Consider the following 15,378-nt stretch of genomic DNA (forward strand, 5'->3'; position numbering starts at 1 on the left):
GGACAATGTAGCGAATATAATCAATTGATGAATTTGAATGTAGAGAATTTTTATATTGAAGAAAAATAAATACAATATAACTAATGAAATTATTTCTCTTATTTGATTTATTGATAATGAATATTTTTTTTTTTAAATAAAGTCATGTAGACACATAATTCTAAATTAAAGAAATGCATATGTATTATTTTTTGTTGTAGCTACTAAATTATTATTTAATTTAATAAGAGTAAAATAGAGTACTAATTATGCCAACTTTGATTGGGATGTGGTTCGAACCTAAGACCTTTCTTATTGAAATCAATGAATAAGTTAACAGTGAACTAACCGAAATTAACGAAAAAAAAATAATATTTAACGGAAAAGTTAACAGAAAATCATATTCATTAAGGATAAATTAGTAAATCTTAAGGAAAAATTAAAATCTGATCAATCTGAGCCATTCATTTGATTAAAAAATTTGACCGCCATTTTTTCTACCCATTATAGGCCTAACTCTCTTGGGCTCTTATTAGTATAGTAGATATATAGTACAAGTTTTAGTATTAGTATAAAAAAAAAAAACTACTAAATCTTAATAAGAAATTAGTTAGATTGGTTGGTTGGTAGGGTGCATGTTTTTGTAATATTAAAGGTTAAGGGTTCAAATCCTAGCATTAACGTAGTTTTGTTTTACAATTTTTTTTAACTCTTTCCCCTATGACTTCAACACAATCACGTTTTTAATAGCTTTTTTAATATTTAACACACACACACACACACACACACACGATGTGTAATTTATAATGTGTTTTCTATTCAAATTATTTTATCAAATTAATTATGTTTCATATTTTGTTATGAATATTTTTATATAGTTTCGAAGTGTTTTATTTTTTGTCCATATTCAACAATATTTACAATTTATTTCTTAGGTAATTTATTTATTTACTTTTAAATTATCTCTTTTGTTTTAATATTTCCCCTTTACTGAAAAAATTTTCTAAATCCGTCTGTACTTTTTCGCCTCCGCCCCTCCCCCCCTCAACCGAATTTCTAGCTCCTGTCCCTGTTCACAATATTTTCCTTTGAAATTTGAGTGTTTTGTACCTAAAATTCTTAGGTGGGTCTAGTCATTATTATTGAATTTTTTATGATTTGCACGAGTAGATTATAGAACAAAAAATATGTGTAATTTAATTTTAAAAAATACAATTAGCACTATTTTTGGAGTTAAACGTCTCAATTGTATTTGTTTTTAGTTTGATCACAAACGTTTACCAATTTATTTAATGTGTATTTACAATGTATAAAATTTGTTTAAATTATTTTGTTTGAGAAATAAGTGAATAAGTAGTGGATGTCAAATGTCAACTATTATATATATGTAAGGTGATTACACTTCCGCTATCATAAGAATTGTTTATGATTTATAAGTTGCTCTGATCTGTTGGGCGGCGCAAGCGTCCATATGGTCACCATGTTTATTCCGACTCTGGCTTCGACTTCTACCTCCCATTTTTTTCTTTTCCGATCGTCGTTGCAAGAAGGAAGACGAAGAACTCCCAATATCTGAAGGAAGTGAAGAAGAAGATTCTAAAATGACCAATTTGCCCTCATAATTAAATAATTAAAAATAGTTTTAATTTTTCCGGCCAAAATTGGCCGGCAGGACCAAATCTGCTAATAATTACATAGTTAAAGGTTTAAATTGAGAGTTTTGAAAGTCACGTACTCAAATTATCAGTACCCTAATAGTCACAGGATCAAAAGTGCAATTTGTTCTCTAAAATATACATTAGTCTTGAAAAGTTTATTTGTTTGTACTCAACTATTATTGTTGCATAGTTAATTTTATCATGAACTTGTTATTGCTAATTTAGTAATTTTATATGTATAGAAATTCGTGATAACCAAGGAATTTTTTATACAATACACATTTCCTTCCTTGACAGGCCGTTTGGTTGGAAGGAATTAATTAGGGTGAAAAGGAATTGTAATTCAGTGGAAAAGAATAAGGTAGGAATTCAAATTACACTGTTTGGTATGCAAAATAAGATTATAGGAAATTGAAAGGGAATAAGTAATACAATGACTGAAATGCCATCATGTACTAATAGTCTAATACTAATACTAATAATAATAATAATGCCTTCAGGGACAAAAATGTCTTTCCAATCTCCAATTCAACACTGAATTACAATTCCTAGGGGGAGTCCGGAATTGTAATTCAGCATTTGGAGGGAATTGCAATTCGGTGAAATTGCAATTCCCTCCAACCAAACGGCATAATTGTGGTCTCTGCGAAATTGCAATTCAACTACACCTTAACTACCTCCAACCAAACAACCCATTCCCTTCCTTTTGATCTGGAACTGTTATTGCTAGTCTTATATGTATAGAAATTCATGATAATCAAGAATTTTTTTTATACAATACACATTCCCTTACTTGAATGTATTTTGATCTGGAACTTTGTCACATATTCAATCTTCCCTGCAATAATGTAAACAGTTACAATACAATTAAAAAAAAAAAAAAAAATGTATGAACGCTTGAGGTATTATACACAGATTATCAATTTAAATTATGCATATATTGTACTGGATGGTATTATACACATATTAACAATATAAATGCATACCTCTTTGTCATGAAACACACTCCTAAAGAGGAGAGAAAGAAGGTATTGCAATGCGAGAAGTTTGGAACTCACTCCAAGTCGAACGTATCTGTTCATAGCTACATTCGATATTTGTCTCCACTGAAGCTTGATCCCATAACTTCTTACTTAATTATTAAGGAAGTAACTTGGTGCCATTAAACCACAAAGTTCTTGACGGGGAGATCATTAGGTATTTATTCATTGGGTTTTACCATTCTTTTTGTGGGGTTAGTGGGAGTTTCTTTATCATTTCTTTATTGATGCATAAGTGCATATTGTTATTTGTAAATTAGATTAGAAATATACTCAGTATAAGTTATCACAACCCCTGAATTGGTAAGTTTATTTGAGCCTTGCATTTCAAGTGTCATTGAAATTCCATTATGATATTAAAGTTGATAGACATCTACTGCAACTTTAGATCTATATTTTGTATTAGTGTTTTTTGAAAACAAGAAAGAGAATTCATTAATTAAGATCCAAGCTCAAAACATGAGTAATGGAGGGAAACGGTGGAGGGAACCGATAGACAGTTATTGTATTAGTGTTAATTATGTTTTTTTTTGGGTTAGGATTAAAATAGTAATGGTGGTGGACCCAAATGAAATATTAATGATGATATTGGAAGACTGGCCACGTGACTACAAGTAGTACATATGAACCTCCTGCTGTCTCCTGTAAATACCTTTTCATGCTACCCCTATAGAATTATAGTTTGTAAGTGATGCTAAATTTCATGGGCTGAAAATGACCTTTTTGTTGTGATGCCTTTTTAGGCTAGCTATTTGGAGGAGTATTTTGTTTTCCATTTTAACCCTGTTTTATTTGCTAATTCTTTTATTATTATTATTATTATTATTATTATTATTATTATTATTATTATTGTTTTTATGTATTTGTATATTGTGTTAACTAGTTAAGCATAAATTGTATATTATTAAAAATAAAAAATATCACGATTAAAACAAGACTAATATAGAATATAGATTAATTAAAAATTAAACTACATAAAACATAATTTGAACATTATTAATTAAAATATTACATTCAAAATTAAATTATATTCTATTAAAATATTATTATTCACATCACAAATTATATTTTATATTAAACTAATAAAATTTCTAAATTTTGAGAAATCAAATTATTTTAATGTAGAATAAAATTTAGTGTAATAGATTGGAGATGAATAAAATTTAGTGTAAGAATATTCTTTTTGATGGGACATTTGGTGAAAATATTTGGTGTTTTGGTGTAAATTGGGTTGGAAATGGTTAGCATTGATGTCTAAAAAAATTAATGTGACAAATTAGTAACAGTAATAGTGAACTTACCGATCACAAAAAGAAAGTTAAAAAATGAGTGGTAACAAAATGTATTTTTTACAATTACATTTATTTTAAGAAGCATTATCTAGTTACATCTTAATTGACCATAATACTTAATACCTAATACACACCAAATTACTTTAACACCAACTTTAATACAATTTTAGTGATAAACATTAATTAAACTTTAATACAATTTTAGTGGTAATCATACTCGTTTACAAGCTAGATAAGTCCACGCAATATGAAAAAGTCACTGTATGAATAGTTTGCCGCAAGTGGTAATAGAGTTTTATATTTCGTTATAAGTCTTTAAGAGGATCTTGACCAATCTTTTTTTTTTTTTTTTTTTTTTAAACCAAGAACTTCAATTAAATGAAGAAATCAAGAATAGTGTCAGGTGGTGGTCCAATCCTAAATCTCAATACATCCAACTAGATTGGGCACCAATAGCTTTAGCAAGTGTATGGGTAGGTACACGAATTAAAGGAATATAAGAAAAAAAATACACGAATTAAAAGAGTTACTAAGCAACTTACATGAATAAACTATAGAATCAACATAGAAACATTTATCGTACTTCTGTCTCTTCAATGCATGTATCAAATTGAGACAATCAAACTCAATGCAGACATCCATCCATCCTTCAGCTTTAATTCATGAAAGACCTTCTTTGCAAGCCATTGCCTACGCAAACAAGGAAATATCAATGCAATTTAGGATGCGTTTGGAAACCCAAAAAATAACTTTTGAAAAATGTTTTTCAAATTTTCAGTGTTTGGTAAGAGGAAGGAAAATGAGGTCAACTGAAAATAAGTATGTGGAAAATGACTTCCTTTTTTTATTTTGAAAGTCATTTACGAATCCTCATGCTTAGTATGTATAGTATATAATTTGTGTGTGTGTGATATAGATTCAATATATATATATATATATATATATATATATATATATATATATATATATATAAGTTTGAATCTTTTGTTGACTTTTTTATTATTTAATAAAAAACACACACACTAAATTTCAATTTTGGTCCACTGACTATTGAACTTGTGTTAATTGCAACACTTGACTTTCAAAAATATTAAGAGTAAATACTCAAAATGGTCCCTCGACTATAGCTAAATTCACAAATTGGTCCTTAACTTTCAATTTCAACCAATTAAGTCCTTAACTTTGCAATTTTGACACGATTTGATCATCCATCTATTTGACCGTTTGTTGACCGTGATCGGTGATCTCCAGAAGACCTTCAACTCTCGTCGGAGCACGTGGAGGCCTCCAGGATGACGTTGCACCAATTCGGAAACACGTCGTCTTCTTCGCTCTGGTACGAACTCAACTACATTGAATCCAAAGGGAGGATGAAGAAAGGCGACCGGATTTGGTAGATTGCTTTCGGCAATGGATTCGAATGTAACAGTGCGGTCTTGAAATGCAACCGGAACCTTAAAAAACCGATGATGGACCATGAAATTACATATATATCCTCAAAAATCACAGTCAACAAACGATCAAATAGATAGAGGACCAAATTGCGTTACAATTACAAAGTTAAGGACTTAATTGGTTGAAATTGAAAGACGATGACCAATTTGTGAATTTAGCTATAGTCGATGGACCATTTTGGGTATTTACTCTTATATATATTGCCGTTTTATTTGTATTATTATTTGAAACTGCAGGTACATGAACAGAAACAGATAAAATGCAGGAAAAACAGCAACAGGGTTGCAGAAGTTATTAGTTCATCCATGAACTTGACTTTCCATGCAGGTTTCATAAACCATCTGAGCAGTGAGAAGATCCACAGCAGCAGATCCAACTGATTTGAACACAGTGGTTTCTTCTTGGCTCTTCCTCCCACTCTTTTCTCCCTTTATCAACTCCACCAAATCTCCTGCTATATCATCTCTTGTCATCACACCTCTCTCAAATGCTCCCACTATCTCCCCAGATTCAACCAAAGCCGCCTCGTTATCTATAAACACTCTCCCCTTCCTCATCGCCTCGTCGTCGCACTCCATCATAGAGGGCTTGAAGGATCCCACCATATCCAAATGTGCTCCTTCCTTCATTTCTCCCCCCTTCACCAATGGCGTCTCTGAGTTTGTAGCACAGCTCACTATATCTCCCAACCCCACCGCCTCCTCCAAACTCCCATTGCTCTCCAGAATCACCCCCTCAAATCCGCTCGTTTTTTGCAACTTTTCAACCAAAGATTGTGCCTTTCCAACAGTTCTGTTCCAGACTATCACTCTCTTCAACCCTGGCCGGACAGCCAGGTGGGCCCTGATCAAATGCGGGGCTAAAGCACCAGCCCCGATCATCACTAGGGTTTCTGAGTTTTCCCTCGACAAGAATTTTGAAGCTAAAGCTGAGATGCAGGAAGTGCGGTAAAGGGTGAGCTCGGTGGCGTCCATGGTGGCTAAGGTTTGGCCGGTGAGGGAGCTGAAGAGCGCGTAACTTGCGTGAACTCCTGGGAGGTTTACGGCGGAGTTGTTGGGGTGGAAAGTGACTAGCTTGACGCCGACGTAGGGGAGGGAAGGGGAGAGAGACCAGGACGGCATGAGGAGGATGGCGGACGAAGGGCTGGTCTCGTGGCAGTGGCGGACGGGGGATTGGATGTCGGCGGAGAGGGTGGAGTGCAGGTGGCGGATGAGGGAGGCGTGGGTGAGGAGAGGGCGGATAGTGGCGGTGGAGATGAAGACTGAAGGTGGCGCCGCCATTATGAGGGCTTTTTGATTAATGATCACTACTTTGTTGCGGGCAAATACTGGGCGGTCACGGTGGTAACTGGTTAGGCACTGCTTGATATGGAGTAATTTTTATAGGCTTGTAGTTAGTTGAGTAGCTCATCATATAAATAGTCAATAATTGGGTAAAAAAAAAGAGTAAATTCTCAAATTGATCCCTCGACTATAGTTAAATTCACAAATTGATCCTCGTATTTCAATTTCAACCAATTAAGTCCTTAACTTTGTAATTTTAACACAATATGGTTCTCTGTCTATTTGATCGTTTGTTGATTGTGATTTTTGAGGATATATATGTAATTTCATGGTCCATCGTTGGTTTTTTAAGGTTCTGGTTGTATTTTAAGACCGCACTGTTACATTTGACTCTACTGCCGAAAGCAATCTACCAAATCCGGTCGCCTTTCTACATCCTCCCTTTAAATTCAATGTAGTTGAGTTCGTACCAGAGCGAAGAAGACGACGTGTTTCCGAACCAGTGCAACGTCATCTGGACGCCTCCACGTACTCCGACGAGAGCTGAAGGTTCTTCTGGAGATCGTCGATCACGGTCAAATAGATGGAGGACCAAATCGTGTTAAAATTACAAAGTTAAGAACTTAATTGGTTGAAATTGAAAGTCAAGGACCAATTTGTAAATTTAGCTATAGTCGAGGGACCATTGTGGGTATTTACTCAAAAAAAAAAAAAAAAAAAATGACCAGGCAAACTAACCTTGACTTGGATAATATTTTTATTGGGACACAGTGGAATCATTTAATTGGAAATAGTTATTAATTGAAATCATATAAATAGTCAATAATTGAAAAACAAAAATAAAAAAAAAAAAAACAAAAACTTATCTTGACTTTGAGAATATTTTTATTGGGGCATGCAAAGTGAAATATGGTCCGTTAGTAAATCCAAAAAATATTTATTCCAAAAGGGTTATAAGGTTGGGTCAGGTCGAATCAACATGCAAATGTCATATTTATATGCGCAAATGTAATAATAATCCGGAATGTCACTTATAAGAGAAAATGTAATAAGTTTGAGAAAAAATGTAATACTTTTGCATTTTGATGTAAAAGTATTATATTTATTATCAAAATTAAAGTATTACATTTTCTATAATAAGTAATGTTGGCAAGTGCTCCTTACTTATAAGAGAAAATATAGTAATTAATCTGAAAACTATAAAAGAGATGAGAGAGAAGACAAACATGGTGCTGATTTTATGACTACTTTTGGACATTCACAGGGCGTTTGGTTGGAGGGGGGGAATTATGTGGGAAAGAAATTGTAAACTGGGAATAAAGTGGGAATTTAAATTCCAGTGTTTGGTTGACAGGAATAGAATTACTGGGAATTTCAATTCCAATGTTTGGTATACATGGGAATTGAAAGGGAATAAGTAGTATAAAGTCAAAAATGTCCATTATTGTTGTTAGACATTAATTTTAAGTTAAAAAAGGAAGGGGTAATGTTGACTCATCACTATCTTTTTTTCCCAGGAATTAAAATACCAGGGGGGGACATGGGATTTTAATTCCATGAAAATGGGGGAATTGCAATTCCATGGAATTGCAATTCCCTCAAACCAAACTACGGAATTTAATGGTCTTTGGAATTAGGTGGGAATTAAGTGGGAAGGGAATTTAAAATCCCTCCAACCCAACGCCCTGTCAACGGTTGGCCAAAACAATTGTTAAAATAACGAGTATATATATGATAATATAAAAAATATAGAGAGAATGTGAGTATTGTATTGCCCAATATTAATTGTTGAGTGGTAAAATTAAAATTTCTTGGGACTACTACTACTACTACAAAAAAAAAAAAAAAAAAAAAAAAAAAAAAAAAAAACATTTTAACATTAATTTTTTTTCGACGTTGTTCTAATCAACGTAGTAAATAAATTATACGATGCAACTTGACATTTTTATGAATTCTTTATTTTATGGTCTCTATCTTCTCTCATAATGTTATTGTATTAATGAATTTAATGCAACTTGATAAACTGCTACTTATTCAGAAATAGTTTTCAACCAGCAATAGACGGACCTTGGTTAAAACCTCACTACCTGCGTCATTGCCCCAAGCGCAAAGACATAACCTGTTACTTATTCAAACCTAAACTTAAGCAGGTTAATATTTAACATGTAAAATTAGATTTGTATTTAGACTAAAACTTTTATTAATGGTACGAGATTTGAATTAAATTTGACTATATATATAATATACTTGACTTTTTCAATGTGTTTGAACTTGTGATTAATTAAAATGAATAAATGATTTTAATATACTTAGGCTTGGCAGGCTTACCTGGCAGCCGCCACTTTTTTTTTTTTTTTAATTTATTTTTTCTCGGTTCGAACTGAACTATAATCATCCCTAACCATCACACCATCATACCACTTATTACTATTTTTTTACACACGCATTGCGCGATTGATTTAATGTCCAATGTTTGTATTTAAATAAGTAATTCAAAGTATATCAATGCAAGATTATATATGAAAAGTTTATTATAGTTGACATTAAAATTAATGTTTAATTTGCACTTTTTCTAAAAACAATTATCTATATACTTATTATTGCAGTTTGTATGATATTAGATAGTAGATATTACTTTTGGTTGAATTATTCTAAGTTTTGTTAATTCACTTTTGGATAGGTTTGTCATCGCCTTCGTTTTCATTGCTTGTCTGCTTCTTTTTGTTCAAATAATCTTATGTTCAATTGGGTTACCCGTGCTAGTTTGCAAAAAGAAAATGTTTGGTCTAATTAATTTTATTACATTAAAGAAATAGATGCATGCATGGAATCCCTAAGTTAATTACCTTATACTAATATTTATAAAATTGACCATGTCATTTTTTAGCGATTGATCATCGCCACCATACCACTAATTATTATTATTACTGTATAACAAATAATACACTCATTTTTAAAAAAATGGACCAAACAAAAAATGTAGTTTTTTAACTTTCAGTCAAACATAAAAAATGTCTTCCAACTAAAAATTTAAAATTTGTAGGTCAGAGTGGTTTTTTTTTAGAGAATAAAACAACTTCATTAATTAAAGGTCAATCGCAAGAATAGAAAGAATGGACGATAGAGGCACAATCCTTCACTCCCTACGATTGGCAATGAACAAAGCTTCCCTAACTAACACATGGATTGTCCTATTTACAGACGAAGTGTGAGTCTTTTTTAGTTAACCATAATGAATATTCTCTTTGACTTCATTTTTGTTTTGTTTTGTTTTGTTTTTTTGCAACCCAAATACAGAAAAATGCATAAAATAACGACCTTCGAAAATCACTTATTGAGTTTCCAAATAAACTCTTAATTGAAAATATAGTCTTTAAATATAGTAAATAATTGGAATCATAGAACTAGTCAATAACCTAAGAAAGGGTCTACGGCTCCTAACGGATCTAGGCTATGAGAGAGTGGTAGTGGAGCTCGATGCGGAGGTGGGGGTTAAAATCATGAAGGATTCAGGCACTAGAGGTGAATTGAGATCCAATCTGATCATAGAGTGCATTTCCATTTTCAAGATTTTCAACATATTGTATTTCATCACATGTTTAGAGAAAGAAATCGTTGCACAGACTGACTAGCTAATATGGGACAAGCTGGCAATTGAGACAAGATCATTCTTGAAGATGCACCGAAGGGGCTTGAAGACTTAATCAAGGCTGACGCGGGGTGCTACTCTCACAGGATTAGATAATTCTCTTTTCTTTCTTTTGTTCTGTCTTGTTTTTCACTTTAAAAAAAAAATAGTCAATAATTATTATATTAAAAAAATAACAAACAGATCTTCATACTTTGAATATTTGTATTGGGACACGGTGGAATCATTTAATTGGGCCGTTTAAATAGCTCATTGATAGTCAGTTAGACCCGGGTCAAAATACACGGCAAATTATGCCCTGGACCCGTGTCCACAATGAATTGTGGATGCGGGCCTAAAACGATGTCGTTTTTCAAAAAAAACGCGTCATTTAGTTAAAAAAAAATGCGCGCATTTTGCTGTTAACGGCATTATTTTTTTTTGGATTATGAATGTACAGTTATGCCGTTATGAATGTACAGTTATGCAATTATGAAATTATGAACACAGAGCTCTAACATTATGAACTTACAATATGAACATATAGTGATAAAATTATGACCATGGAGCTTTAAAATTGTGAATATAGAGCTTCGAAGATTATGAATGTACAGTTATGGAGTTATGAATGTACAGTTATAGAGTTATGAATCTACAGTTATGGAGTTATGAATCTACAGTTATGAGATTATGAATCTACAGTTATGGAATTATGAATGTACAGTTATTGATCGAATTATGAACAAAGAGCTTTGACATTATGAACTTACAATTATGAACATATAGTGATAAAATTATGAACATAGAGCTCTAAAATTGTGAACATAGAGCTTCGAAAATTATGAATGTACAGTTATGGAGTTATGAATGTACAGTTATGGAGTTATGAATGTACAGTTATAGAGTTATGAACGTACAGTTATGGAGTTATGAATGTACAGTTAGTAACATATAGTAATAAAATTATGAACATATACTCCTATAACGAAGCGGTCTGAAATTATTATTAAAAAAAAAAAAAAAAAAAGGAGATAACAGTGCCTAACGACACTGTTACCCGTGTCCAGCATGCATGCTGGACACGGGTCCAACGCATAACGATTGAAAATACATAATTTTATATATTAAATGTTCACAATTTGAATTGTGAACATTTAATCTATAAAATTGTGAACATTCAATATATAATTTATGAACATTCAGTATGTAAATTGTAAACATTTAATAGGTAAATTATGAACATTCAGTATGTAAATTGTAAACATTTAGTATATAAATTATATATTTTTGGACTTAAATCCACCTTGCAAGGTGGACCCAAATCCACAGAATAATTTGCCATAGCTCATTTAATAGGCTAAACTAACCATATTTTTACTGGGCCATAAGAAGGTGCTGAATCCGTTCATTCTTGGGCTAATTGAACAGGGCTAATTGAACTTGTTTCAATTAGCGTGTGAACCATACTTTTAAATAATGTACATTCAGTATATAAATAATGTACTTTTAATATATTAAATGTATATTATATTCAAAAAATATATATTATTTTGTATAATGTATATTCAATACACGAATAATATATTCTTTTTGAAAAGAATAATGTATTTTTAATATATTAAAAATATACTTTTTATTATGATCCACACACTAATTTATCAATTTCTTTGGCCATTTGATGGTTTTGACTTTTGCGTTTTAAGCTCATCACTACAAGCAACTCCCTTCAACCATTTAATTATGTACCCGTTCTCAAGTTCATTTAATATTGATCCTTTACATAAGTTCAACTATTTATCGTCCTCTCAATCAAACCAATACTACTCCATTTTGTGTCTTTCTCTTAATGCCAAATTATATTAGATTCAAATGTAACGTGATTCCAACGGTGCAAATGAAGTTAATTAGTTCTTAGGAAGTTCATTTCTTTAACATAGTTAGTAGACTACAGTCCAAGCAGGAGAGATTATTTAATCCAAACAAGGTTCTAACAACAGGAGACAATTAAATCTCAGATCTTGACTTAACCACATGACTATATTTACTTAATTATTTTCCCAACTTCTACCCTCCAGAATCTGCTGCCAACTTGACCAAATTATTATAATGTCCATTTCCTTTAAAGAGAAAGGGACTTGAAGACTTGATGATAACTATGAGAGAAGAGTTGTTTTCCCACTTGATGAGTCTGACATCATTATATTGCTCATATATAGACGTCTCTTTATAGTTTATATTCAACTTGGCATGATTTATACATTAATTTTAAGGATTAATATTCGATGCACCGTCGCCGATGTATAGATGTTGTACACTGACGATGAAGGAGAAGATGCCACGTCATTGAAAAGTAAAGTCAATATTAATGAGTCTTCTTTTGCAAAATATTTAAAACATATACTTTAATAGGAAACTCTTTTATTTATAATTAACAAAATATATTTACACCAAAGACCTTATGGACCTCGACTGGTTAAATTTCAAAACTTAAAGCAACATGGATAGTTAACTTGGACATGCACGAATTCAATTTGAAAGTTTAGGACTAAACATAACAAAATCACTATACTCGGAGGATCTCAGATGGTATTATCTCTAAAATAGAATTAGAGGACAAGTAGTGCCTGGCTAACCTGTTGTACAAATAGAATTGAAGCCACCCCTACGAACAAACGACAAAGATTATATTTGATCATTAGATCAGAGCTGTTCCTCAATACAATACGTCAAACTGACGATGAAGAAGACATATACTACATATGAACAATAACGTTATGCAAATCAAACACGCAACCACAACGAGCACTAGTACAAATAAAAGTCCTAGGCTATATGCCGTCCTAGAAAGTTTAGCCAAGAGTTCATGGTCCCATTTGCTTTTCATAATAATCCACATTTTGGAAATAGACCATAGGTCATTCATGCCATCATACAAGTTTCTTTAGTGATATAAGCATGTGTAGATGACTTATTTCTCATACATATTCTAAGTGTGTTCTGAGTAAAATGTGCATGGTACTCTAATTGAATTGGCAAAAGACTATAAAGAGAAAAAAATATATTTAAATTGTCTATAATGGACTAATTCAAAATAAATAGATCAAATATGCAGCTCTACAAGAAGTCAAACTTAAAATATTATGAATACTAGGCTTGAGGGAATCAAACTTGAGTTATCTTAAAATTCTCCCACACAAAAGAGTTCATTTGCCTCTTGAACTACTTCGGTGAGATCATACTATATACGGAGTATTATTCTATTAGTGTGAAACATGATATGTCTAGTTTGTCAATGGTTTGTCAAGTAGGAATACTACATAGGAAACAGTGAGACACGTACGAGGCTTACTGTTTATTTACTCCACGATCGAGTAACAAATTAACTACGTATGCCAAGAAAGTTTAATTAGTTAATTACTTAAAGGCCAGGTTAATGGTCCCATTAGCTTAATTAATTCAACGCAAGTGGATTTGACAAGGTTGATACATGGTTACATCCCTCGTTAATTAGCCCATATGATGCATGAACGTACCACTCTTTTCGATCTGGGGACCATAAATGCACAACACAAATTGGATTTTAATTTAGTGCTTGTTAAATCAATTCTTGCCAATAATTCTGATCATGATAAATTCAAACTTACAATCATTATCATCTATATTTAGAGCATAACTAATAGTAATTTTTCCCCCATTTTTTGTCAAAATTTTTGTTTGCTGGCAAAAAAAATATGAGAGAGATGGAAAATGTATACCTGTAAATGCAAGTTTTATGTAGGCTCCGCTTGGAAAAAAAATATATATAACATAAAAAATCATGACGAAGTTATGTTCATAAAAATTACTAAAAATATTCATTCATTCACTTACATGCCAACAACAACGTCACATATAAAGATTAAATCCTACACGTAATTAACAAAAAAAAAAAAAAAAAAAAAAAAAGACAAAGAAGAATTAGCTTAGCAAATAACACAGCTTCTCGGATCCTCTTCCACGCTGTGATAATACGGAGACGGCGGTGGGTAGTGGTAATACTGGTGATCATACGGCGGCGTGTAATAATACGCCGCCGCCGGAACCTTCATAACCACCACGTTATTATCCTCTTTCTTCTTCTCATCTTCTTTCTTCTTCCCGCCCTCGTCCTTCTTCTTCTCCGCTTCTTTCGGCCCCACAGACACTATTCTCGGATTGCACAGTTTCCTCAGCTTCTCCACCGCCGACACCGGATCTACGTCTCCGATCACCGTCATCTTCTTGTCCTTCCCTATCGATATCGATTCAACCCCCGCCAAGCTCGAGATCCTTTTCATGGCTTTTGACTTGATCTTCTCATCCACCAAGTCCAGCTCCAGCACCACTTTCTGTCATCATCAACAAAACCTCAAAATTCAACCCCAGAATACTATGATGTTTCAGCGCTAAACCCAGAGTTTAGTGGAGTGCTTAACACAAAAAAAACATATATTATAAACATAAAATTAAAACCGGATAAATCTAACCAAGTGGGTCGTAAAGTTAGCCTTTCAAATTTTAACTTCTCTTGATTTATTGATTTTTTTAGTTTGAATTGATTAACTAAGAACACTAAAGGGAAGAGACGGATTTAACTAAAGTATAACTTAAGATAATGGTTGTGGATTTACGGGAAATTAAAGAAAAGAAGATAAAAACAGAAGAAAGAGAGATGAAAGGGAGAGGAGGATGACCTTCATTTCTGGGTTAACTGCGGAGCTTGGAGATGTGTGCTAGTAATGAGAGAGTTGGAGATCCAAGAAAGAGGAGATTAAGAGTGAGAAAATGGAGTGTGGATTGGAGTGGTTAGTTATGGTTTGATTTATAGTGGGAAATGGGTAGTGATGTCACAAGTCAACTCTTTGAGTCAAGCTACTAGTCAAGAATCAGCAGCGTGGATGGATTGATGCCGTACCGTTATCGCTCTTCTTCGCGTTACGGACTTGATGGAGACGCGTTTTTAGTTTTGACTCAACGGCTCAACAGACATGATCAAATGTCACTACGCATTTATTAGAAATTTGC

At 32.6% G+C, this 15,378-nt stretch overlaps 2 protein-coding genes across 2 annotated transcripts; both read right to left on the reverse strand.

Annotated features, from left to right (window-relative positions):
- Nucleotides 1–5,721: 5,721 nt before the first annotated feature.
- Nucleotides 5,722–6,752, reverse strand: LOC109193937 (delta(1)-pyrroline-2-carboxylate reductase-like). The gene has a single exon (XM_019344764.1). The coding sequence runs from the start codon at nucleotides 6,702–6,704 to the stop codon at nucleotides 5,724–5,726; it is 981 nt and encodes a 326-aa protein (XP_019200309.1). The 5' UTR covers nucleotides 6,705–6,752; the 3' UTR covers nucleotides 5,722–5,723.
- A 7,414-nt stretch (nucleotides 6,753–14,166) lies between these two features.
- On the reverse strand, nucleotides 14,167–15,161 carry LOC109193813 (heavy metal-associated isoprenylated plant protein 12-like). Its single transcript, XM_019344637.1, has 2 exons — nucleotides 15,048–15,161; nucleotides 14,167–14,702 (listed from the first exon to the last, which is right to left on the reverse strand). Exons 1-2 carry the CDS (start codon nucleotides 15,051–15,053, stop codon nucleotides 14,298–14,300), a joined length of 411 nt encoding a protein of 136 aa, XP_019200182.1. The 5' UTR covers nucleotides 15,054–15,161; the 3' UTR covers nucleotides 14,167–14,297.
- Between the last annotated feature and the right edge of the window lie 217 nt (nucleotides 15,162–15,378).

The sequence above is a fragment of the Ipomoea nil genome, unplaced genomic scaffold, assembly GCF_001879475.1.
Source record: "Ipomoea nil cultivar Tokyo-kokei standard unplaced genomic scaffold, Asagao_1.1 scaffold1932, whole genome shotgun sequence".
Classification (NCBI taxonomy): Eukaryota; Viridiplantae; Streptophyta; class Magnoliopsida; order Solanales; family Convolvulaceae; genus Ipomoea; species Ipomoea nil.

Bases quoted from the DNA above. Each gene is read 5' to 3' on its own strand.
- LOC109193937 (XM_019344764.1), bottom strand. From the start codon at position 6,704: ATGGCGGCGCCACCTTCAGTCTTCATCTCCACCGCCACTATCCGCCCT.